At 45.9% G+C, this 25,524-nt stretch overlaps 1 protein-coding gene and 1 long non-coding RNA gene across 2 annotated transcripts in view; one reads left to right on the top strand and one right to left on the bottom strand.

Annotated features, from left to right (window-relative positions):
• Positions 1 to 25,524, top strand: part of AOPEP (aminopeptidase O (putative)) — a 237,910-nt gene that overhangs the window by 113,178 nt on the left and 99,208 nt on the right. Inside the window, exons 7-11 of the mRNA XM_027768006.1 lie at positions 2,467 to 2,527; positions 3,100 to 3,179; positions 4,291 to 4,371; positions 4,819 to 4,899; positions 5,323 to 5,398. Of these exons, the coding sequence (XP_027623807.1) occupies positions 2,467 to 2,527; positions 3,100 to 3,179; positions 4,291 to 4,371; positions 4,819 to 4,899; positions 5,323 to 5,398 (379 nt within the window). The remainder of the gene's footprint in view (positions 1 to 2,466; positions 2,528 to 3,099; positions 3,180 to 4,290; positions 4,372 to 4,818; positions 4,900 to 5,322; positions 5,399 to 25,524) is intronic.
• Positions 4,991 to 23,167, bottom strand: LOC114005993 (uncharacterized). Its single transcript, XR_003547771.1, has 3 exons — positions 22,544 to 23,167; positions 19,164 to 19,286; positions 4,991 to 5,484 (listed from the first exon to the last, which is right to left on the bottom strand). It is a non-coding gene; the product is annotated as an uncharacterized LOC114005993 (long non-coding RNA).

Consider the following 25,524-nt stretch of genomic DNA (forward strand, 5'->3'; position numbering starts at 1 on the left):
TGCCCCCTTCCACTGCCTTTGCTTTGCCCGGGTCAGGGAAGACAAGGTGCAGCCAGTGGAGGAAGAAAAGGGAGAGAATGCCAGTGAGCCCAGCCCCGTACCCAGCCACACCCAGCCAGCCCCCGGCATCCCCGCCCTGCTCATCACTGCCCACACCACCCACTGGGGACGGAGGGGCAGGGAGGGCACATGGCCTCCCAGCACCTCCCCATTGCAGACAACATTGCATCTTTCCACTTCTACCAAAAAGGAGAGAGGGAGGCCAACAGGTGGTGTAGTGGTTAGGCACTGGATTCTCACATGGCTGACCATGGTTCAAGTCCCAGACCTGGTGACTTGAAACTCACACCAGGCTTGTGTGCGTGTGTGCCCAAAATCCCAAGAGAAGAGTGGAGAAGAAAGAATTGTGGCATGGCCATCCCTCTGGGGGCAGAGGGGTGATTTCTCACTTTCTATCTAACTGTCTCTCTTCGTCTCTCTGGCGAATACATACGCCCTATAGCAAAAATCTCTCCCCCTAAGAAAAGGAAGGAGAGGGTCTGTACATATATTTACAGAATTATGTATGTAATGTATATAATTGGAGAGCTTAAGAACTTGGAAATATCTGAGAAAGGTGAATATTAAAAGGAAATACTTTTTATTGGTACTCAATGAAATGTGTTTTCATTCATTCACTCAAAAAATATATATATACATATATATTAATATGAGGATGATCTTTTTTTTTTTTTGAGAGGTTTTTCACTATAGGGGGTGTGCGCTCACCAGACAGACAGAGATAGAGAGACAGAAAGCAAGAAATCTCCCCCCGGGGGGATGGCCATGCCGCAATCCCTTCTCCTCCATTCTCCTCTTGGGATCTTGGACACACACGCACATGCCCCCGGCGTGAGTTTTAAGCCACCGGGTCCAGGATTCGAACCACAGTCGACTACATGGGAGTCCAGCGACATAGCCATTATGCTAACTGCTGGCCCCCCGAGGATGATCTTCTTTTATACCAGGAGTTCTTCTAAGCTCTGGCATTTGATCTCAGAGAGCTCCGATTCAGTGAGGAGACAGTTAAAAGTCGAGCAGTCAGAAAACTCGCAGCCTCAAACTGTGATGGCTGCCGTGAAGCAGAGGAGAGGGAGCGTGATGGGCGTGGTGCACACGAGGTTAGGGTGGGGGTCTTGCTTCCGCCCAGATGGGTCAGGGAAGGAGGGGCTTAGCAGGCACGAGCAGGTGTGATCTAGAAGGGGGCTGGGGGATGAGTTTGCTGGAACCCACATTAGCCATGGGAGTCAGGAGGACACGACCTACAGTCTGTTGACCTAAATGTATTGGATGCTGAGTAATTTTAAGGAGTAGTCAAGTCAGCAGGGCATGAAAGCCAAAGAATTTCAGCTGACTTCAGATCAGACAGGACGAGCCATCACCGTACTTCCAATAAAGCAGGACGGGCTGCTCGGAAACAGGTGGCGGGAGCCGTCGTCGTTCCGTGCTTCTGAGCGTCTTTGCGGTCTGACCGTGATTTGCGTCACTTTTGCTCGTCAGAGCCCCTTGCTGCTGTAAAGTGCACATTTCATGTCCAGACACTAAATGCTGGGATGCTCAGGTTTCATCTTGCATCCCCACTTTCCAGGAAGCAATCATGCCTGGTGTGTTCTTATCCTCCCTAAACTGCCTTTCCCAACCAAAACGCTCCTTTCTGGGCATCAGAAGCACCTGTTTTGGTGTGCCTGCGGTCCATGTCAGCGTGCATGGTGTTGTCTGCAGAGAGGCGCTAACGGACACGACTGGGTTCCCTTCCACACGTTTTCCAAGGGACAGCGATGTCTCCAGCAGGCCAATGCCATGATGTGCCTGAGTAGTTAGAACAACTCTGTGTAACAGTGCTCTTTACCTTTTTTGTTTGTTTTAAGTTTCTTTCTTACTTCCATGAGAGAGAGAGAGAGAAAGAAAATGCAGAGAGGCATTGTGCATAGTATCCCCAGTTGGATTTTTGTTTTGTTATGTTTTACTAGAGGGTGTGTATAGTCAGAGAGTGACAGAGAGGGAAGAGAAAGCCCCGTGTCCCCCCACAGGGAGTGATCATGCTTCAATCCCTTCTCCATCTCTCCCTCCTGTTGGGATTGTACACATGTTTATACACACGCCTAGGGTGTTTCTCGAACTGTCAGGCCCAGGATTCAAACTGCGCTGCCAGCCATGTAGTGTCCAGCTGCCTTAGCCACCAGGCCACGGTGCCAGTTTCCCAACTGGGTCTTCACAGCATAGTCCAGCCTGGCCTGGGTCTCAGGCTGCTGCATGTGCACCGGGTGTGCTCAGAGGGATTCTGGGATGCAAACCCAGAACCTTCCCCACATGGGGCCAGTTGTATTTCACCTGGCCCTCTGAAGTTTGTGTTTGTTTGCTTTTGTTTTTTTCTTTAAGAATTATTTATTTATTAATCCTTTCCTCTTCGTTGTTTTATTTCTAAAGGCTTGAGTTGTCTGTTGAAAACATCTTCCAAGACTGGCTTGAGAGTTCGGGAATACCAAAGGTACACTTGAGATAACTGCGTAAGAGCCTGTGGAGACTAGTAAAGCCTGCTGCTTAGTGCATCAGTTGTGACAATGACTTCATGTATGAATAGAGAAGGAATTACCCTCTTGAGTTGGGATATGAAGTCTGGCCACTATGCATTATATGAGTCCGTGGGGTGACTTTGGGATGGAGCCACCAGGCCACAGTTTAAGGCCCTACCATGGCTTGAGCAACTGGCTCCAGCTCTGCTGTCGGGAGGAGCCGGACAAGTGAGCCGGTTCACTTCAGCTTTCATCTGACCTGTGGTACGTGGTTCCTGTCCCTCATTTCTGACACATGTGCCCCTCCACTTCCTCCCTTGGTTCTGCATCAGGTTCCTGCCTCAGGCTGACCTTCTCAACAGGAGGACCTCCTGAGATAATCCCTCTGTCTCCTGGACGTGTGCTCACCCTCACTTGACATTTGGTCTCCCCCACTTTCAGTCCACGAGCAACTCTGAGGGAGAGCCCTTCTCCTGGGCAGCCCTAGCTCCGTGGGAATCACCTGGCCTTTTGGCCTGGAACCTTCACTCTCCTTTCACTTTCCCAGTTTCCACGCCTCTTAGAACCCCTTGGCCTGCCCAGACTTCCCTGCCACTCGAATGCTAAACCTAGCGAGAGCCTGGGACCGTAGGGCGGCTCTTGGGTGGGGTGGTCTACAGACCTGTGGGCCTGGAGCTCTCCCAGCCGGGGCCAGCTCTCAGAGCAGCTGCAGATGGGCCTGACCCATCACAGTGGCTTTGGTGCCTGGGGACGGACCCCCTGGCTGTGAGAAGTGCTGCCCCAGGCCCAGGCGGGCAGCCTCTTTAGCCTGCCGGTTTCTGGTTTCATGGCTGGTTACATGACCTTCCCCCGGGAGTGTCTGAATGTCAATGAACGTCTGTGAACCGTGAAATGAAGGAGCAGGAGGAGCTGTTCTCCATTAGTTCTCATCCCTCTACTCACATCTTTGTCCTTTTCCGCCAGGCGGGGGTGGGGGGAAATACCAGCTACCAGCCACCATGAGCTCATTATAGAAAAAAGAGCCTTCGTCCTCAGTTCAAGAATGTGTGTCACCTGTTAAAAGGTATTTGGCCCAATCCTTCTAGGAGCAAAAATAAAGTAAAATAAAATCCGGAGCGTTAAAAATAAAACACAGTGGGGGTGGGGCAAGGCAGCACCTGGTCCTGGGACGTGGTGCCTCCGACTCCTATCATTAGGAAGGTGACTCCCAGACCACTCACCCAGTACAAGAATCCAGGGGAGACCAGTTAAGGTTTTTCTGGTGGTGAACAGCTAAGCTTTACCCTTCCTGTTTCAGATGTGGGAGTGGAGGGTGGAGGCGTGACATTCATGTGTTCCTCCAATGCAGGCCATTCCAAGGCTCCCAGATATCCTTACTGAGGCCTGGAAACTGGGAAGTAGGGAGCTCAGAGAGCCAGCTCCCAAATTCCCTGGTCTGGAACAACAGAGCTATTGTTTGCAGCAGTTAGCCCCAAGGGAAAGGAAAAGAAAGAGTCCTTAATCCTGTGTCTAGATGCAGGCACACCCCCACTTGGGCTAGCTGGGGCTGACCCTCACTGCCAGGGGGCTCTGTAATTCCCCTGAAGAGAAGGAGACTGCCTCCAGCAGGAAGCTTTTGCTTTTCATTAAAAGGGGGAAGGGTACATGGAACAGAGAGATTTGCAACAGAGAGATTTGCGTCTGCGCTGTGTGTTTTTTCTGGAGAGATTTGCGTCTGCGCTGTGTGCTTTTTCTGTAGGTCTAGTGCATCGGTGGCAGCTTATAGTGTAGACAAGGATCTCTGCTGTAAACTGACGAAACCTGCTGTCAAAACAACCAGGTGCAATGAGGCCAGTCAGCTAGGGTGGCGTGATGATCATCATGTGTTCCAATGCAGGCCATTCCAAGGCTCCCAGATATCCTTACTGAGGCCTGGAAACTGGGAAGTAGGGAGCTCAGAGAGCCAGCTCCCAAATTCCCTGGTCTGGAACAACAGAGCTATTGTTTGCAGCAGTTAGCCCCAAGGGAAAGGAAAAGAAAGAGTCCTTAATCCTGTGTCTAGATGCAGGCACACCCCCACTTGGGCTAGCTGGGGCTGACCCTCACTGCCAGGGGGCTCTGTAATTCCCCTGAAGAGAAGGAGACTGCCTCCAGCAGGAAGCTTTTGCTTTTCATTAAAAGGGGGAAGGGTACATGGAACAGAGAGATTTGCAACAGAGAGATTTGCGTCTGCGCTGTGTGTTTTTTCTGGAGAGATTTGCGTCTGCGCTGTGTGCTTTTTCTGTAGGTCTAGTGCATCGGTGGCAGCTTATAGTGTAGACAAGGATCTCTGCTGTAAACTGACGAAACCTGCTGTCAAAACAACCAGGTGCAATGAGGCCAGTCAGCTATAAATTGTCTTTAAGACCCAACTGGTATTTCCTCGGGTGCTTAACTATTCAGTAAAAACAACAGCGCCAGACAGAAAAGACCCTGATTTAGTGCACATCTTACCATCGGTGAGCGAGCAGATGGCATCGTTTCATCCCTTCTCCCCATTTGCTGCCCTTGTGGATCTGGCTGGGCTGAGTTACCTGCTCTCAGCCCCGTCCATGCTGCTAGAAAATTCCTCGTTTCCACTTCAGTGAAGGCTCTGTGAGGGCCTGAGACCCTTTGGCTGCAGGAGCCTTGCGCGGTGAAAGGACACCCTGTCCTTCGTCCCCGTCATTATACTATAACGTTACCAGCCCGCCTGCCCCAGAACGACAGCCAGAGCCCTGAAACCGCTCTGACGCTCTTTGTTCTCGTTCAGAATTCCTGTCCACCGGCAATTGAAGTCATTCGTGACAAGAGAGTCACGTTCTGCTGGCGAAGCTTTCATTCCACAGGTTACAGAGACTTTCTGTCTTCTCTCAGGAAGGCTTGCCTTGTGCTTGGCTTCGATTTTCCTTTTTGGCTGCGTTGAATGGAGATCCTAACGACAACAACCAAAAAGGTGGAAATAGCTTCAGCTGCAATAGAAGTCCACATGAGCCCCCAAGATCCTAACGTTTTTAAAGACTGCCCCAACCCTGTAACCTTCAACCTTGCAAAGAGATTAGGAATTCTGCTATCAATATTACAGTTTCCTTTCATGGTTTACTTTTTCTGATTATTAAAATATTACTCAGTTTGGGACCAGCAGTTAGCCTAATGGCTATGTTGCTCGACTCCCATGTAGCTGACCACAGTTCAAGTTCCAGACCTGGTGGCTTAAAACTCATGCCGGGTGCGTGTGTGTGCGTGCCCAAGATCCTGTGAGGAGAATGGAGAAGGGATTGTGGCGTAGCCATCCCCCCTGGGGGATGATTGCTTGCTTTATGTCTCTCTGTCTCTCTCTGGCTGGCTGGCGAGCGCACACGCCCTATAGCAAAAACCCCTCAAAAATATATATATATATAAAACGCAGTTTTACTTTGGAATATATTGGCTATTGGGAAAGTTGTGACACATTTTCGCATAGAAAAACCTAGAAAAATATGTCATGACTTTCCCAATGACTTAGTAAAAACGTTAATAAAATAAAATTGATCCAGAGATAAATGTCTTTATAAATCTTCTCAGTCAGTGTTCTGTATGTAGAAATAAATATTTTAATCTTTTTCACTCTCTCTCTGGCTCTCCTTTTTTTTTTTTTTTTTTTAGCCAGAGGCTACCTAATGCCAGAGGCTACCTGTGTTTGCCAGGCAAAGAGAGAGAGAGAGAGAGCTCTCCTTCTCCTCCATTTCTCTATCCTATCAGGATTTGGGACACATGCACCCAGCACATCTTTTGAGCCTCCAGAGTGGGGACGTGAACTGCGTTCAGCCATGCGACATCTGGTTCCTTTAACCTCTAGGCTATGGCTGGCTCTCCTCCTGTTTTTAAAGTAAAATAACAGGCTCCTTGGAACAAGTTCAACCAGAAGCAAAATATAAACTGGAAAAGCACTCAGCCTCTCTTTTTTTTTTTTTTTTTTTTTTTTTTTGAGAGGTTTTTGCTATAGGGTGCATGCATTCACCAGACAGACAGAGAGAAACAGAAAGACAGAAAGGGAGAAATCAGCCCCCAGGGGGGTTGGCCACGCCGCAATCCCTTCTCCTCCATTCCCCTCTCGGGATCTTGGGCACGCATGCACACACACCCAGTGTGAGTTTTAAGCCACCAGGTCCGGGACTCGAACCGCGGTCAACTAGGTGGGAGTCCAGCAACATATCCATTACTCTAACTGCGGGTCCCAGCACTCGGCCTCTTTATTCTTACCCCCCAAAATAACTCATGCCTGCTAGCTGCTTGCTGTGTGTCTTCCCACATATTTTCTGTGCTGTCCAGCAGAGGCCCCAAGCCCCAGGCCACAGACAGACCAGTCAGGGACAAGGCTGCACAACAGGAGGTGGAGGGGCCGAGTGAAGCCGCATCTGTGCTCACAGCCGCTCTCCATCACCCCCAGGGCCACCTGAGCTGCGCCTCCTGTCCGGTCGGCGCGACATTAGATTCTCAAAGGAGCACAAACCCCATTGTGACCTGCACATGCAAAGGATCTAGGTTGAGCACTCTCATACATCATCCCCCCAACCCTTCTCCGTGTCGGCAGGAAAATAGCCTTCCATGAAACTGGTCCCTGGATGGGGACCACCACTGTATAGCATTTAAGTACATACCCTTTTTAAGTAAAATTGGAATCTTATCTTTGACATACAGATTTTTCATTTAAGAATATATCTTGAGCAGTTTCCTACATCCCTAAATATAATTAATGAGCAATAATTTTTAACAGCTGCGTTGCTTCCTAATGAACAGTGCCATAACTGAGTTTACTCAGTCCTCACCCCCACTGTTAGACTAGTACATATTATTTTTTAAGAAAAATGCACATTCTGATACTTTGGCAGCTCTATAGATTTTTATTTCTGTTTGTCCAGAAGTACCCCTGCATATTCCCATATAGTCAAATCTTCTTTTAAAACATTTATATGGGGGCCAGCAGGCAGCATGGTACTGGAACCCTACATAGCTGACCATGGTTCAAGTCCCAGACCTGGTGGCTTGTTTTTCGTTTTCTCTCTTTCTGGTAAGTGCACATGTCCTGTAGCAGAAGTTTTGAAAATAATAATAATAAATAAATAAAATTAAATAGTTTAAAAATTTATAAGAAGATATACTAGAAATAACTTTCCTCCCTCCAGCCTTTCTTCTATACTCCTTATCTTTGTTGCTTTAGAACTCTCTGGCTCCTCCTTCCTTCCTCTGATTTCCTCTATACTGCCAAGTCCTGAGGCCTTTATGTATGTGCTTATCAAATTTCTGATTTTCTTTCCTCCTCTAACACCTCCACATTTTTTTCATTATATTTTGCTTGGACTAGTACAATAGCTAATTCATCATTTAGCCATCCTCATTTCCAGTCATCATTCTTATCAAGGCCAAGGGACTCCTCCCCAGACACAGTTCAAGTCCATACTCCTGATCAGAAGCTTTATCCCACTGACAATGCTTTTAGAAGTCTTTGGCCTGCTAATTGAGATGATCGGTAATATCGCCCAACACTCTCTCTTTTTTTTTTCCCTGAAGTTTTTGCCATAGAGCACATACACTCACCAGAGAGAGACAGTGAGAGGGAAAGTGAGAAATCACCCTCCCAGGGGCAATGACCATGCCGCAATCCCCTCCCCTCCATTCTCTCCCTGGGATTTTGGGCACCTGCGCACATGCACCCAGCATGAGTGTCAAGCCACCAGGTCTGGGACTCGAACCATAGTGGGCCATGTGGGAGTGCAGGACCTTCACCACCAGATCACCTGCTGGCCCCTGTAGCTACCTTTTTAAACGTTACTTCCCACCCTTCCAGGCACATGCTCAACCGTAACACCCAGTCTCCTGTCAGAGCTGAGCTTTACCCCCAGCCTGCCGTTGTGCTTGTGCTGTCCCTGCCTTGGCATGCTTCTCGTTCTGCATGTGTGTCACACGTAGTCCTCCGCCGCCAGCCTCCAGAAACAAGGGTTCTGTGCTGCTCACCCTCGTGGTACCTGTTCTGATGCTCGCTGGGGCTGCTGCCCTCGGCGGATGCTCAGGGACTCACTGTGTAGGACAGTCACCACGAGCCACACGCAGTTTTGGGCTTGAAATATATCCATTGCACCTGAGGAGCTCAATTTTTAATTTAATCTTAATTTAAATGGAAAGTGTTATAGTTCAGTGATTATTTGGAACAACTTGAGTATGTGAATGAATGTGCTTTTGTGTGTGTGAAATTTATGAAATATACATTTACACCAAGCATTTCTGATTCAAACGTAACATCTGAATCAAGATAGACTGTGAAAACACATCAAGTTTAGAAGACTCGGTACAAAAAAATAAAGGGAAACTGTTTCATTGATGGTCTTTTTTATGTTGGTTACACGTTGAAATGATGGTATTTTGGATACTTCGCAACTCCATGTATGAGGGAGACTTCAAAAAGTTCATGAAAAGTCTGTATTATGAAAAAAACTGCAAGGATTTTTAGAAATTTTGCCCCAGAGTTACACTTTAATTCCATTTCCCACAAACTTTTTGAAGCACTCTCATATATACACATATATGTGTATTTATACACACATATATATCTAATAGCATATACCATTAAAATTAATTTTGCCCTTTGTACTTTTTTTTTTTTTGCCCTAGGGCTCATTCACTCTCTAGAGAGACAGACAGAGACCCAGAGAGAGGGAAAGTACGAAAACAACCCCCTGGAAGGTTGCCCCCATGATGCAGTCCCTTCTCCATTCTCATCTCGGGATTTGGGGCACACATGCACATGTACCAGTCCTGGGATGTGAACCATGGAGCTGGCCATGTGGGACCCAGCACCTTGACCACTGTGCCTCCTATTGGCCCTCTTCATATATTTAAATGTGGTAACTAGACAATTTAAAATGACACACGTGGCTCACATACATTCCTATTAAACAGGGCTGCTCCAAAGTTATTAGTTGAATTAAAATCTGAGTGCCAAATGCCTTGAAATCACCCACAGAATGGGTATGATTGGAATCATTTGTATTTTTGTCAAACATTTAGGTAACTATGGCTTGCGCTTACTGATAGGGACCCTCTGCCTTGCTGTGGTGGCCCAGATGAGTATCCCTAGGAGGGGGCTGGAGTGCTGGGCTCACAGCAGGCCACGGGCATGAGCTAGGGGCCAGGTGGTGGAGCTGCTGTGGTAAGATGCAGTGCTCTGCAAGGCAATCCCACGTGGTAGGGTTCCCATTCCAAACTGGAGACCTCCCTGACTACCCCAGGCATGGTCTTGCCCGTGATCCTGGGCTGCTGAAAGTAAAGGGGGAGTCATGGCTCCCAGACCCTCCTGGGGCTGCTGTCTTTCCTAGTCTCTGTCTCTGTCGTGCAAGCTTATAAAAATAAGGGGGCATGAACTAACTCTCAGATGAACCTAGCAGCCCTTCTGTGTCTCCGTCTCCTCTTTGAGGGAAGAGTTCAGCAACTGTTAAATGGCACGGTCGTGGACAGCAGTGGCAGTGAGAGTATGATGGCGAACCACAGAGTGTGTCCCAGAAATTGGCAGGAACCAACCCCAGTTCCCAGACCTGCTCCTGCATCCCAGAATTTAGAACAGCAGGTTATTTCGTCATCTTGGGAAAATGTCACTTCTTTACAAGCAAACACCTACAAGTTGCCAAGGCCACATAAGCTGATCATAGCAAACTTAAGTCTTCTAGAGAAAATGCTGCAATCACAAAATTGAGGGAACTTAGTGAGATACAGTGCAGAAGGCTTTCTGTCACCGTAGTCATGATGGACTTCGGAGAGGAGAAAACCAGCTGGTTTACTAGAGGAATAATAACTTGTAGGCTTCTTTTAGCAAACATTACGTCAACATAATTTCAAAACCCATGAAGATGCACAGTATCAGTGGCTTCTATACAAATTCTCCATTTCATGGCCAGTCAAGAAAACTGAGACTGCTTATTTTGCCAAGACCAGGGGAGCAAGAGTGTTTTTCAGATTACGTGTACCATGAGGTCTTTGGTTCTGTTACATCAGTAATAGCAGTTGCCATAATGTGAGACTCCTTGGGCTCTTGATAATTTTGCTGTCCCTTGTGTCCAGTAGCCGAGTTCCCATATTCGGAGTGACTAAACATCTTGTCAACGGTTCTTGAAGACGAATAGGTTCCCTCGCCTCACTGGGGAGGGATGACCACCCCCGGTGGGTCATCACAGTCACTCACTGCTCACTGCCGAGCCACGAGCAACATGGGTGCCATGGGCCCTTCACCTGCACCCAGCTCCGCAGAGGCATAAGAGACAGGGAATGTGCGTATTCAGATCTTTTCACGTTAGGGGCCAGCAGATGGCATAATGGTTACGTCGCTGGACTCCCACGTAGTCGACCGCAGTTCGAGTCCCAAACCCGGGCTTAAACTCTTTCTGGGCACACACCTAAGATCCCGAGAGGAAAATGGAGAACGGATTGCACTGTGCCCATCCCTCCTGGGAGGTGATTCTTGTTCTCTGTAAAACATACACACATATACACACACAGGTCTTTTTACTTTAGCATAGTTTCCTTTGTTTTTGGTATCAATGGCTTAGAGCTCACCTGACTTTGCTGGAGGTGCCATATCTAAATACTAGACAAGTGCTTAAACAAAAGAGATGATTCCTCTTGGCTTGGGAGGCCGGGAGTCTGAGATCAAAGGATAGGCCTGTGGGGTTCTCCTGAGGCCTCTCTCCATGGCTTGCCGATGCTGCCTTCTCACTGTGTCCTCGCGTGGTCTTTCCTCTGTGTTCTTATGTATCTAAAAAATTCTGTGAGGACACCAGTTACGTGGGACTAGAACCCACCATGTGACCCCATTTCACTTTAACCCCTCTTTCACAGCCCTGTCTCTAGGCTGTTGGGAAAGCCATGATGTGTATTGCTGTGCAAAAATGTGTCATGACTTTTCTAGGGATCCAGTAATAGAGTCCCATGCTGAGGTACTGGGGGTGAGGACTTCACACTGTGGCTTTTGTGGGGACACAATTCATTTCATACCAAAGCTCATTCTCAGTACTTCTCTGACAGGTTCCAGGTTTCTAGTAATTCTGTTCAAAATGCCCAATAAAAATCTCTCAAGCCGGGGAACCAGCAGTTAGCGTAATGGCTATGTCGCTGGACTCCCATGTAGTAGACCATGGTTCGTGTCCTGGACCCAGTGGCTTAAAACTCATGCTGGGCGCGTGTGTGTGCGTGCCCAAGATCCCGAGAGGAGAATGGAGAAGAAGGGATTGCGGCGTGACCATCCCCCTGGGGGGTGATTTCTCACTTTCTGTCTTTCTGTCTCTCTCTATCTGTCTGGCGAGCACATGTGCCCTATAGTGAAAACCTCTCAAAAAAAAAAAAAAGAAAATCTCTCAAGCTAACCCCACGATATTTTACTCTTCTATAAATGAATATGCTTTGGGTATATTTTTTGGTCCCAAATGGTGTTAGTATCTAGTCCACCAAAATGAAATGTCCTGTGGTATGAGAGAGAGTAAGACATAGGGGAAGGGTCGGGGTCCATTCTCCCGGGGAGGAGGGGGTAACTGTAGGTCTATGCTGGGTGTCATGTGTTATTTGGGGGTGGCTGAGCTGATACTGTCCCTGGACTAATAATCTCTTCACAGCACAAGGCACAACCATAAATTAGGAAGTATTTTGCTTTGGTGTCCCAGATGAAATCTCTGTTTTTCCTTTTCTCTCCTTTTCAAAACCTAATTTCTAGAAAGAATTTCAATCTCATTCTAGTTTAAGAATAGACTACAGTGAATAACAAGAATTAAAAGTGTTTCCTTGCCCTGGAAGGCGAAGTGTAACAGCTGAGGCTTCTACCCAGAACTGTCAAGCCTCCAGACCTGATGGATGAGATTCCCCGGAGCAATCTGCTCCCAGGATCTGAACTCAAACCTGAGTCCAGCTCTTTCTCCCCCTCCTTCCATTTATCTGTCTCTGGTTTAGGAGGGACTGTGGGTGATTCCAGAAGGCAAAAACAGACTTCACCCTCAAGATGCTTAACTGTTCAGTAGGGCACCAGCAGATGGCATGGAGGTTAAGGTGCTGGATCCCACATGGCCATCTTCATGGTTCAAGTCCCAGACCCAGCAGCTTGAAAAAAATCACACTGGGCTCATGTACACATCTGTACAAATTCCTGAGAAAAGAGTAGAGAAGGGATTGTGATGTGCCATCCTTCCTAGGGGGTGATTTCTCATTCCCTCTCTCTCTTTCTCTTTCTCTCTGTCTCATGAGTGCACACACCCTATAGCAAAAGCTGAAACAAGCCGTTCAGTAGGAAAAAGAGACACAAATAACTAACCTAAGGCAGAAAGCAATATGTGGTAAAATACTGATTTGGAATTCAGAAGAAAGAGGTCATTTGCATTTGTGAAGCAGGAAGGGTTGGGGTACCATCTGATGTCAGTCTTGCGGACAGGCAGGATCCGCATGGGTGGGGGAGCAGCATAACAAGTTTGGTGCTAGAAGACTCTGTGAATGTTTGAGCAGCATCGGGGAGGGTGAATCTCGGTGACAGGAGTTGATTAATTAGTGTGTCACAAGCATGATTAAGGCTCAGTGGGTATGCCCTGGTCCCAGCGAAATAGAAATGCAGGCAGCAGCTTTCCCAGCTGGAGGGCTGGGAGAACAACCCCTCCCACCCAATCAGCTTCACTCTCATTCACAGCTACCTCTCAAGTGCTGACCCCTGCGACCCTCCAGCTAAAGCCATTCAGCCCCTAAATAACAGGACATATATTCTTAAATAGTCATAAAATACGTTGATGAATGTCTTCTGATCTCAATATAGTGTCGTGGTCTTTTCTCTTTGTTTCTCTCGTTAGGAACCAGTTTATTGTTGCTCATTTTGCATGGAGAACTGGAGCTGCAAAGGAGGTGATTAGTAAGGTCTGGTACACGGGACTTGATTGTGATGCTGACGAGGTCCCAGGAGATTTGGAAGCAGGTCCAGCCTAGGTGGCTTAGTCTGAACTGCAGTGCTAGAAGCCGCATGGCCGACTGTGGGTTCAGATTCCCTGGTTGGCCTGAGAAACAGGCCAGGCATGGTGCCTACAGTCCTGAGAAGCTGCCTGGTGGGCTGGGGAACCAAGATGGTAGCCTGACAAGCCCAGTCAAGGATGTGTGTCTCTCTCTCTCTTTCTCATGTGCTCCTGTACAAGCTCTTTCATGAATATAATTAAGAACTAAAAAAAGTATTTAAAAAATCAAAGATTCAGGAGCCAACAAAGTCTTGTTAGAGGAGTGACAGGTATAGAGTGGCAATTTTAGACAACAGGATGAGCCCTTGAGTGAAGAGCTTAGCTTTTTCCCTCCATGCAGGGATGGGGTGGTTCTAGTAGACTGAGAGGAACGATAAGACTGACTTTGCTCCTTCATTTTTGACTTGGAACTGTTGTGTCCATAAACTGTTCATTTACATGGATACCCCTTTTTTCTTTTTCTTTTCTTTTTTTTTTCTTTTTTAAGTTTTAGCTATAGGGTGTGTCCACTTGTCAGAGAGAGAAAGAGAGGGGAAGTGAGAAACCACACCGATGGTCACGTCACAACACCTGCTCCATTCTCCTCTCAGGATTTTGGGCACACATGCACATGCACCTGGTGTATTTTCCAAGCGCCCAGGTTTGGGACTTGAACCATGTACTTGGCCATATGGGATATAGCTGACTTAAGTACCACCTGGCTGGCCCTATGTGGATACTCTTTTTTTTTTTTTAAAGAGATTTTTGCTATAGGGCAGGTGCACTTACTGAAGATACAGAGAGAGACAGAGAAACAGAATGCAAGAAACCACCCCTACAGGGGGCATGGCCATGCCACAATTTCTCCTCCTCCATTCTTCTCTCAGAATTTTGCGCATGCATGCACACGCGCCCAGCATGAGTTTCAAGCCTCCGAGTCCAGGACTCAGACCACAGTTGGCCATCTGGGAATCCAGCAACATAACCATTATGCCATCTGCTGAGCCCCATAGATACTCTTTAAAAACAGCACTGACTAGCGGGATAGCCAGTAGTGTGTACCCAGAAAGTGCATGCAGTGGGCTGTGGACCAGCTACAGATACAGGCTCCTTCAAAGGAAGAAGTATGAAGCCACATGAAACAAGCACAGATTAATGTCGTGCCAACGATGTGCCCAAATCCTCCCAACAAGGGAGAACACAGGGGAAGGTGACCAGAAAGATCCAAGGCCTGCATCCTCATACCTCAGACTAGACCTGTATTTTCTTTTTTTTTTTTTATTTCATTATTATTTTTTAAATTTTTCTATAGGGCACTTGCACTTGCCAGAAAGAGAGAGAGAGACAGCAAGTGCATGAGAAATCACCTGCCATGGGGGACAGCCATGCCACAATCCCTTCTTCTCCATAGACCTATTTTTTTTTAATTATTGTTTGTTTATTTTATTATTATTATTTTTTTGGGGGGGAAGAGGTTTTTGCTATAGGACGTGTGCACTTGCCAGAAAGACAGAGAGAGACAGAGAGGCAGAAAGTGAGAAATCACCACCCAGGGGGAATGGCCATGCCACAATTCCTTCTCCTCTGTTTCCCTCTAGGGATCTTGGGCATGCATGCACACATACCCAGCATGAGTTTTAAGCCACCGGGTCCGGGACTTGAACTGCAGTTGACTACATGGGAATCCAGCGACATAGCCATTATGCTAACTGCTGGTCTCCATAGACCTATATTTTTAAAGGGAGCTCAGAGGAAGAATATGAGTATGGTATAAAGAGCGTTTGAAAATTTTTTCCTTTAAAAAGAATAAAGATTTATCTAATCACACCCAGGTGGACACAAATGTAGTCAGAGTGTGACACTGTAAAGAGAATCTAGTATTTCCTTAGTGGAGTTAGGGAAAACCTGCCCTGCCCTATTTTTTTTTTCCATTTTTTATGATTTTTTTCTTTTTTTCAGTTTTTTTATAGGGTGCATGTACTCAACAGAAAGAAACAGAGAGAAGGAAAGTGAGAAATCATCCCCCTGAGTGAATGGCCATATCACAATCCCTTCTCTGTTCTCCTCTTGGGATTTTGGATATGCATACACAAGTACCATATGTGTTTTTCAAACCATCAGGTCCAGGACTCAAACCATGAAGTCAGCCATATGGGGTCCAGCCACCTTAACCACCACGCCACCTGGCTTGCCTCTGCCCTGACTTTTGAACCAGAAGGAAAAGGAAGAAGGAGCCACTCGCTTTAAAAAGACTCTTTGTCTAATTGATGAAGACAGTTGGGAGTGGCCTGTGTGCATATATTAATAGATTTTAACATAGAGATAAGGCCGGTTCTTGCTGAAAGTAGAGCTCTGCAGCCTTAGAGACCTTTCGGGAGACCTGGTCATCAGAATCATTGAGGTGGTTGTTTACAGATCCCAGACTAATCCCACACCGCTAAGTCAATCATCCTAGGTAAAGTTGGGACCAGTTGATACATAATTATGTTGTACTCTGGAATATATTCTGTCAAAAGAAGTTTTTCCTTTTCGAAGTAACATCTAAGGTGTTAGACTCCTTAATTTCATCTTCGTCCAGAGTGAACCAAGTATTTGGCTCTGTGACATGCTCAGACCGTGCTGGGCAGTGAGCACTGAGAGCTGCAAACCCGCCATCGGCCAGCACACACACAGCAGGCCTCTGCCCCGGAGTCTGAGACTCAGGAGGGACCGTGGAGGTTGACTTCCTGTATTTGCTGTGTTCAGCTGGGAGGCTCAATCTTTGAGGAAAAAAAAAAAAAAAAAACTCAGCTATTAGGCTTCACTCAGCCACAAGTCTGCTAGCTCATTGGGAAGGGAGTCAGGGTGATTACCCTCAGGTGTAAAGTCTGGTGGACCATATCTGATGGCAGGGGCCTTACCTGTTTCCCTGACTTGTAAGAACTGTGCACCCAAAGTGAGATGTACGTAAGGGCGGACCGGTGCATACCTCCTAACGGACTATGCCATCTAATAGCAGTTCACTGTAATAACGCTCTACCTACCTCGTAGAGAGACCTAGCTCCACCTAAAAGAAGAAAAATGAAAACTCAAAGAATTAGGACAAAGATGTGATACCAGGTTCAGATATAAATCTTACCTTCATGGAAAAACATCTGATTCTTCTTTTTAAGAACTGTTCCATTCTCTTTTATTAGACTCCCAGAAGATATATTCTGGGCGGTACATCATCAAAGGCAGGTTATTTCATATTTACATTATGGTCTTTCCTGACCCAGAGGGTAAAGCCCCGAGAAGCAGCAGTTCACTGACTTGTACATGTGGATGCCCACATTCCTGACCCCTTGGCTGTTAGACATTGCACAGCATGGTTATACAGGAGGTCAGCATCCTGGGTGGGGCCAGCAGTCCCAGCGCGGCCTCCCCAGTGCTCACAGCACCTTGTACCAGCCCCTGCCGGCAGAGCACCTGCTGACGAGGAAAGCCATCCCAAGCACTTGGCTACTTTCAGAGCATAGAGCTGTTTTTCCTTTTCTTTCTCTTTTGTTGAGAGCTGTTGCAGGCTACACCGGTACATGTTACCAAATAGAGACCTATTTAATCACTGCATGGTTTAGTATTCTTAGGTGTGGCCTCTATGGCTTCACAGTGAAATGATATTATATGACATACAGCCTGTTTTAAATCATAGGATAGAACTGCGTCTTAGAAAACTGCACCTTCTTCTCATTGGGAGAGGTGTAGACATCTACCCAAGCTTGGAACTCTTTCAATTTTCTTTTTGTTTGTTTATTTTGTTTATTTTTTGTTTGTTTGTTTGGACACCCACAATCCCTTCTCCATTCTCCTCTCATGATCTTGGGCAGCCATGCACACATGCCTGGCATGAGTTTGAAGCCACCAGGTCTGGGACTCAAACCATAGTTGGTCATGTGGGAATCCAGCAATGCAACCACTACACCCTCTGCTGGCCCCAAGCTTGCATTTCTTAACAGCTCTAGTTAGTGACAGAGGTGAGGCTCATGTCCAGAATTCACAATCCTTCATCTATCTGACTAAGACATTTTGTATTTTTTAGAAGAATTATTTTTTATTATTATTATTTTAATTTGCAACAGAGCACATGTGCTCACCATAGAGAAATAAAGAAAGAGGGAAAGTGAAAAGGCAAGCTGCCAGATCCAGAACTTGAACCATGGTTTACCATGTGAGAGTCGAGTGCCTTAACCACCATGCCACCTGCTGGCCCCTGATATTTTGTATTTTTTAGTAGTGCTGCTCCTAATCCAGTTCAGCTTGGTTTCATCATTGCCTTAGCATTTATAAAAGTTTATGATTAGATAGGACCAGTGTAATGGCCATGTCACTGGACTCCCATGTAGACAACTACGGTTCGAGTCCCAGACCCAGTGGCTTAAACTCATGTCGGGTGCATGTGTGTGCGTGCCCAACATCCTGAGAGGAGAATGGAGGAGAAGGGATTGCAGCATGGCCATCCTCCCTGGGGGATCATTTCTCACTTTCTTTCTCTCTCTGTCCTCTCTGTCTTTCTGGCGAGTGCACGCGCCCTATAGCCAAAACCTCTCCCCGCCCCCCCCCCAAAAAGGGGAAAGTTTGTGATTAGATAACAAAGGAATGCAGCAAGGAGCCCGAGCAGGGATGATGACTACTCTTGTCCCTGAAACTCTTTCCTATTCTTCCATGGTGCAAAATGTGGACCTCACTTAGGACTTTCCTTTAGCCTGTGTCATGGGTATACACATCCTTCCTCCATTAGATCTTTCTAGATAATAGCCCCGTGAATCTGGTATGAATGTGTTGCATAGGAAACACTGGGTTTTACTTTTTATCAAAGAGCAAATATATTTCTTGATGTGCGTTAGTGTGGATGTATGTAGAGATTAGGTTAGTTTGTCTTTGGAAAGATACAGCCATTTCTCCCTTGGGATGGAAACTAAATTAGATAATAAGTAAAAGGCCACCATCACATACCAGAAAAAGCAAACAGACAAACAAAACGTGTCTTTATATACCTTCTAAAGCGTTTGAGGCATATTTCCTGTGTCCTCTTGTTTGCTTTCAAAAACAAACTTCTAACTAGAGTCCTTGGCTTTCGCCCTCAAGTTGTCCCCTATCCTGACCCAGAACAGGAGGGTGTCAGGAGCACAGCCAGACAGGTCAGGGTCACAGTCAATGATTGTCCAACTGCCCAGATCCAGATGTATGTTTAAGAAAGGGCAGCATTCATGTCACACACCTCTGTGTGACGGCTGTCCGTTTTTTATTGGCACTCGGTAATGAGTATGTTCAGATGATTACTGGAGGCCTTGTCCTTCCAGGCCAGTCCCTTTCCGAGCTCAATATTTTCTGCTTCTCATCCTGTTTAGTCATAACCACTACCATCTCGCTGTAAGTGAGCTCCAAACAATCTGATGCACAAAATGTCAGGCAACTTTATTTGGAGGTTAAAAATAAGAGTGGAGGCTGGTAGAGGAGGAGAGCCCAAATTGACATTCTCACAGAGCACATCATCCTGAAGTTTTGTTCAGGAAAGGCAATTCTCCATTGGATGAAAAAGGCAGTAATCATTAAATAAAGTTTTAGAGTAAGCCCTACTGTCACTCAGCTGTGTGTCTTCAGACAAGCCACTTACCTTCTCTGAGATCTCAGTGCTTCTTTGGGGAATGAAGGGACCGGGACTGGGTGGAGTACAGAGTCTCTGTGGTATGCCCAGGGGCCACTCTGAGTCTTGAGCTCCAGGTCTGCCTGGCTGCCTCTGAAATGAGGAAAGTTGAGATTGACTTTTCTGGTTTCCTTTCCATCCTTGGAATCTGTTGAATTGCACTCTGACTTAAAACTTGCCCTTAGTGGGGCCAGCAGATGGTGTAGTGGTTAAGGCGCTGGACTCCCACATGGCTGACTGTGGCTCAAGTCCTGGGCCTGGCAGCTTAAAATCCACACCGGGTGCATATTTGTGTGTGCCCAAACTCCCAAGAGAATAACGGAGGAGAAGGGATTATAGCATGGGCATCTCTGGAGGTGGAGAGGAGGGTGATTCCTTGCTTTCTGTCTCTCTCTCTCTCTCCAGGAATGCACGTGCCCAATAGCAAAAATCTCTCTTAAAAACCAAAAACCAAAATAACTTGCCCTTAGTTTGGATTGGTATGGGGAAAGTTTTTATATACTTCATCCTGCATGGTGTTGTACAAACTTATACTATCAAGAAACTGGATTGCTTTTCTCTCATGCTGGAAAATTGTACTTGCAGACTTATTGAGAGAAAGTTTAAGTAATAATCAATCTAAAAGAGCATTTATCCTACCTGATCACTGAAAGATAGGCATTTGCTTCTAATTCACATCAATTATTCACAGATATTAACTATAAATCTGTTTGACTAGGAGGAAATGAAAAAACTTTTGCTCTTGTGTTGGTGGAAAAGTCATGACGTATTTTTTTCTACACAAAAATGCGACATGACTTTTCTGACAACTCAATAATTTTGTTAGTCTTGAAATTCTTACAGATCCATAATAACTCCCAGTCAGTTTTACCTTTGACAGTGGCATTTATTTCAAGACACAGTTTTATGTTTGAGACATAAATACATAAGATACATTTTTATGTCTGAGACATAAAAATAAAATATCCATTTATGCCTGTTGCCAAAATAATATTGGGGAGAAAGTTGGAGTTGTAGGTTGTCTTTTGAAGGAAGGGAGCACATTAAAGCCTGCTCGTGAGGGACGACCTCATTTTTTGTGCTGCTTTCTAGTTAAATCATTTGAGTGTCTGCTCCTTAAAAAAAAAAACGTTACCAGTAATGAAATGTTTATGAGAAATCGCTAGTGATTGCTGCATATTTTTTAGAAAAATGTTACAATGTTCCTATATTGAGAAAGTAGAACCTATTCGGGGTAGAAATGATCAAATCCAGATGCTTTCCTAAAATTATATTTTTAGTGCATTTATGTGTCTGTTACAAAGTGTGCTACATGCTAAAAATATTTTCCTTTGTAGGCCGAGGGAAATTTCAAACCACACTGAGGGATACACATATCAGATGGTTTTTCTTAAGTGCATTAAGGGCATCCTGGTTGTTATTAGCCTGACTTTACAATATGACATTATTTATGCCAAAAAGCTTCACAAATTCAATTCTTCTTCAATTTCAGCAGCTTTATTGGCATGAAAATGCATGGAAGGGAGGCCAGAGTCAGTACATCAGAATTTGGGACCAAGACCCCAGGGCCACGAGTGATAATGGGATTCGGCTGGAGGTAGCTCCTTCGTCCCTGTGGCCTGTTTCCCTGACGGAGGAGTCATCTCCGTGTCAGGCAGCTTCCTGCCCTTCCTCTAAGTGCTTCATGATCTCTCTTCCCTCTCTTCCTTTTCCTCATTCGTTCATGCCATCACGTTTCATCTTCCATGCAACCGAGCAAAGATACACTTCTCAAAAGAAAAAAGGTACACTTCTCTTGGTTTATACTTATTACAAAGTCTGTTTCTCCAGAATTTTCACTGGTCTTTCCCCCCTCAAATTGTATTTCTTCGTCAGTGTTGTTGAGACAGGCCTCCCTAGGTTTTACATAAATTCTTCTGATCAATTAAGCTGCAAATGAGTAATCCAAGAATATCCAAGGGGGCTTCAGAAAAATTGTGAAAAATGGAATTGAAGTACAGGGTTATTTTGGCATAAACATTTTTTAAAATCCATTTTAAAAATATAATATACATTTTCCATTAACTTTTTGAAGATCCTTTTTGTAGGTCATCCATAGAATTATACATATTTATTTTACTTATCTATTTTAGTTTTTGCTATAGGCTGTGAGCACTCACCAGAGAGAGAGACAGAGAGAGAGAGAGAGGGAGAGAAATTTCCCCCTGGAGGGGTTAGCCCCGCCACAATCCTCTCTCCTCTAGTCTTCCCTCACGTCTTGGGCACTTGCACACACGTGCCTGGTGTGTTTTTTTTCTTTCTTTCCTTCTTGTCTTTTTTTCTTTTTTCTTAAGGTTTTGCCATAGAGCACATGCACTCTACAGAGAGAGAGAAAGTGAGAAATCACCCCCGAGTGGGGATGGCCATACCACAGTCCCTTCTACTCCATTCTCATGGGATTTGGGGCATGTGTGCACGTGTGCCTGGTGTGATTTTTCAAGCCGCTGGGTCTGGGAGTCTAATGGCATAGTTGATCAGTGGGATCCAGTGCCTTAACCCCATGCCACCTGTTGCCCTGTCTATAGAATTGTGTGTGTGTGTGTGTGTGTGTGTATTGGAGAGTATTTTTTTGCTATAGGGCATGTGTGTTTGCCAGAAAGACAGAGAGAGACAGAGAGACAGAAAGCAAGAAATCACCTCCCAGGGAGGATGGCCACGCCACAATCCCTTCTCTTCCATTCCTCTCTTGGCATCTTGGGCACGCATGCACATGCACCCAGTGTGAGTTTAAGCCACCAGATCTGGGACTCGAACTGTGGTCAGCTACATGGGAGTCTAGCAACATAGCCATTATACCATCCCTAGAATTTTATTTTTTAACTTAATTCTCTTCTCCCCTGACAGGCTCCTCGCTTCCCAGCCAAGTGGGAATGTCTTATTTAACATGTTAGAATATTCAAAATGCAAAAAAAAAAAAAAGCACATAGGTTATCTTTTTATTGAGTAGGCTCTATAGTAATTGCATAATAATATATAACAGCTATTTCACTCCTCCTACTCACAATTTGGTAAGATAGACATTATACCCATTTTATAGATGAAGAAACTGATAGTCACACTTAACTTTACAGCTCACAGTCTTAATATTACACTGGCTTTAAATGCATGTAGCTACTGTTACGGTTTTAGATACTTTTGCGTTGAACACCTGGTCATGCTGGTTCTTTTAGAAAGCAAGGTAGAAATCTCAAATTTCATTTTATGATATCCTTATAACAACAGAGAGCTTATTGTTTTGAGTGAGGCCAGACCAAAAATGGATTTACCTCCTTTATAATAAAGAGAAAGAGAACTCGCTTCCTGATGCTCACCAGTTGTTGCTGGAATGGACAGGTCCTTGTTTGCAGTGGCTCAGCTGGGCCCTGTCTCTGCGGGCTCCACCCAAGGGTGGCTAGTCTGTGGATGTCAGGTCAGGCTTTTTACCCTGATGACTTTTGAAGGTTTATTTAGGTTCAAAATATCAGACTTGAGTTTCTGAGGAGACAGAGGAAAGAGTTGGCATGGACCGGTCTGCCGTGCCACCCGCTTCATGTGCCGTCTGCTTCTGTCCTCACCACAGCCATCTCCATTGCACAGGTTCAGAGGTGTCCGACGTGCCTACCCAGGCCACGGGGATTCGAGGTGACGAGGACAGAGCGTGCCTAGGCCTCAGTTCTCACTGTGCCTTTCCCATCCTTAGTAAGGCACATTTACAGGATGGCACTTAGAAGCAGCAACAGCGTATTTGGTGGTGTATTAGCATGATTTGCAATGCCCCTGAACCTGAGAACAAGGCAGTGACGATGAGAAGGGTCATATCACTTGTGGCCAGCTCAGACAGCGGAGCAGGCAAGACCTGTCTGAAAGAGAAAGGCATGGTAGCATGTGCCTGTAGTCCCAGCCACATGGGAGGCTGAGGCAGGGGGACTGTGACACAGCAAAACCCTCTGTAAAACACCACACCTAGACACACACACACACACACACACACACACACACAACCAAAAACAAAAAAAACCCTGCTCACTTTGGTCTGAAATAAGATCATAATCAGATCATAATCTTTGCACTATAAATTGAAACCCATAACCATAAGAACACTCAGAAATGACCAGAATGTAGTAATAGAGTCTAATATCCCAAATATTAATATGACTTTAACTGAATTAGATGGATTCTTCAATCCTGCATCTTACGAGGTGTTGATGATAAGTCTAATAAAGCTCTAAGTTTTCTGTGGTTCTTTGCTCTCTGTCATACCAGTGAGCACAAAAGCGGAGTTATGTACAGAATGGCTGGGTTTATCCCTGATAGAGAGAAGTTATGTTTGGTATCTAAAGAACAATGCAAGTTTGCTGCTTGGCTGATCCATGCTGGATCAAGTTCACATTCCGGCTCCCACTCTCCCACCTCCACATGCAGGGGATTCAAGCAGAGCAAGTGGAGGGAGGACAGGTCCTTTTCTCAGAGAGAGAGAGATGCGAGCTTGGGCTTTCCTAATATGGACACAGCTGGGCCTGTGCAGCATTAAACACTGATTTAATCCACTGCTGGAGAAAACATCCTGCAAAAAGTAAAGAGATTAGAAGCCAATTAATTCTGGCCCTTCCCGTTGTTTTCCGGGAACACCTCCTTGTGTGGAACTAAATGTTTAGTGAGCAAACATTCTGGAAAGCAGCTTTCTCTCATGTAGTGTTTATATTTGGGCCAACCACCTCATTCCCAAATGTGGATTTTACTTTAGCTTCTTAATAGAGATAGGATGTGTGCTTTTACTTCTTAATAGAGATAGGATGATTCAGGCCAATCATCTTGTTCGCAAATTGTGACTTCACTGGGTTTCTTTTGGAGGCCAGACAACAGACAACCCCGCTGGAGTGCCAAGGGTTTTAAAAATAGACATGTCCAGGCCATAGGCTCCCCACGCATTCCCCCCTTCAAAGGCATCATGGAGCATCTGTGTGTGTATGTGTGTGTGTGTGCGTGCGCATGCACACACACACACACACACACACACACACACACCCTGAACGGTACCACACCTGCTCCATTCAGGAAATAGCAGAAAGGTACCAGGACATAGATGTAGGCTTTCGAAGCTAGTGCAATGATCCACATATGATACATTTGCATTTTTACTTAATTAGTAACAGATACCTTTTAAAAGGCAACTTGCCAGAGTAATAGTGTCGAGGTATGTGTGTGTTATGTGTGCATTTTCTAGACAAGGAAGCCCATTAGGTCAGAGCCCGTGCCCAAGACAAGGGAGCCAGCTGGGTCGCTCCTGCATGGAGCAGTACCTTTGCACACAGCAAAGGTCTTTCCCATTGGTGCACGCAGTCCCCTAACTGTAGCCGGCAACCTTCCAAATGCAAAGTGTTTGTTCCGCTGAAGTGGGTGGCAGCCGTCTCCATAACGAGAACGTCATCTATAGGTGATGAGTTGGGATCACACCTTCATGTTCACAGCACTACAGGTCAGCACTAAACCCAGGTTCCCTGAGAAGACCAGGATGTAGACATGCCCTTTGGTGTGTGTGTTCAAGGATCCAGACTTGTATTAACCATGAATCTAGAAGAACACTCAAAAAAAAGTCAAATATCCATCTATGCTTGCCTCTCCTCTAGGCACGGTATTGACATCTTTCACTTTTTTTAGTGCTTTTTTTTTCTAGGTATGTTTAACTTATCATGCCCAAAAGTTTACCCCTAAGCTAAGCTGTAGGAAATGCTGCCTGGGCAGCCTGACAGCTCATTCTGCCCAGCGGTGTATCTGCGATCTGCCTGAAGGGACTGATTTCCATGGACTGTAGTTAGTGGCTGTCCTCTGTGGCGTTGATCTTGACATTTAGACGGCTCCCAAACATCTGGATTTGCTTCATAGCAACTGATTAGGAATGGAACATCATTAAAATGACCCAAACCTATGGTTCTCAATGCTGGCTACACATGGAGTCACATGGAGGGGGAGGTGTATAAATCATGCCAGGGTCCCCTCTCTCAACATATGAACCTAAGGGGCTCCCCTGGGCATTGGGATTTGTAAAACCCCCTCTTTTTTTTGAGAGAGAGAGATTTTTGCTGTAGGGCATGTATGCTCGCTGGAGAGACAGAGAAAGTGAGAAATCACCCCCAAAGGTGATGGCCATGCCTCAGTCCCCTCTCCTCCATTCCCTCTCAGGATCTTGGGCACACACATGCGTGCATGCCTAGAATGAATGTCAAGCTGCCAGGTTCAGGACTTGAACTGCAGCTGGCCATGTTGGAGTCCACTGCTGTAACCATTATGCCATCTGTTCCCCCACCCCCCCACC

Source organism: Tupaia chinensis, unplaced genomic scaffold (genome assembly GCF_000334495.1).
Source record: "Tupaia chinensis unplaced genomic scaffold, TupChi_1.0 Scaffold145148_1, whole genome shotgun sequence".
Classification (NCBI taxonomy): domain Eukaryota; kingdom Metazoa; phylum Chordata; class Mammalia; order Scandentia; family Tupaiidae; genus Tupaia; species Tupaia belangeri.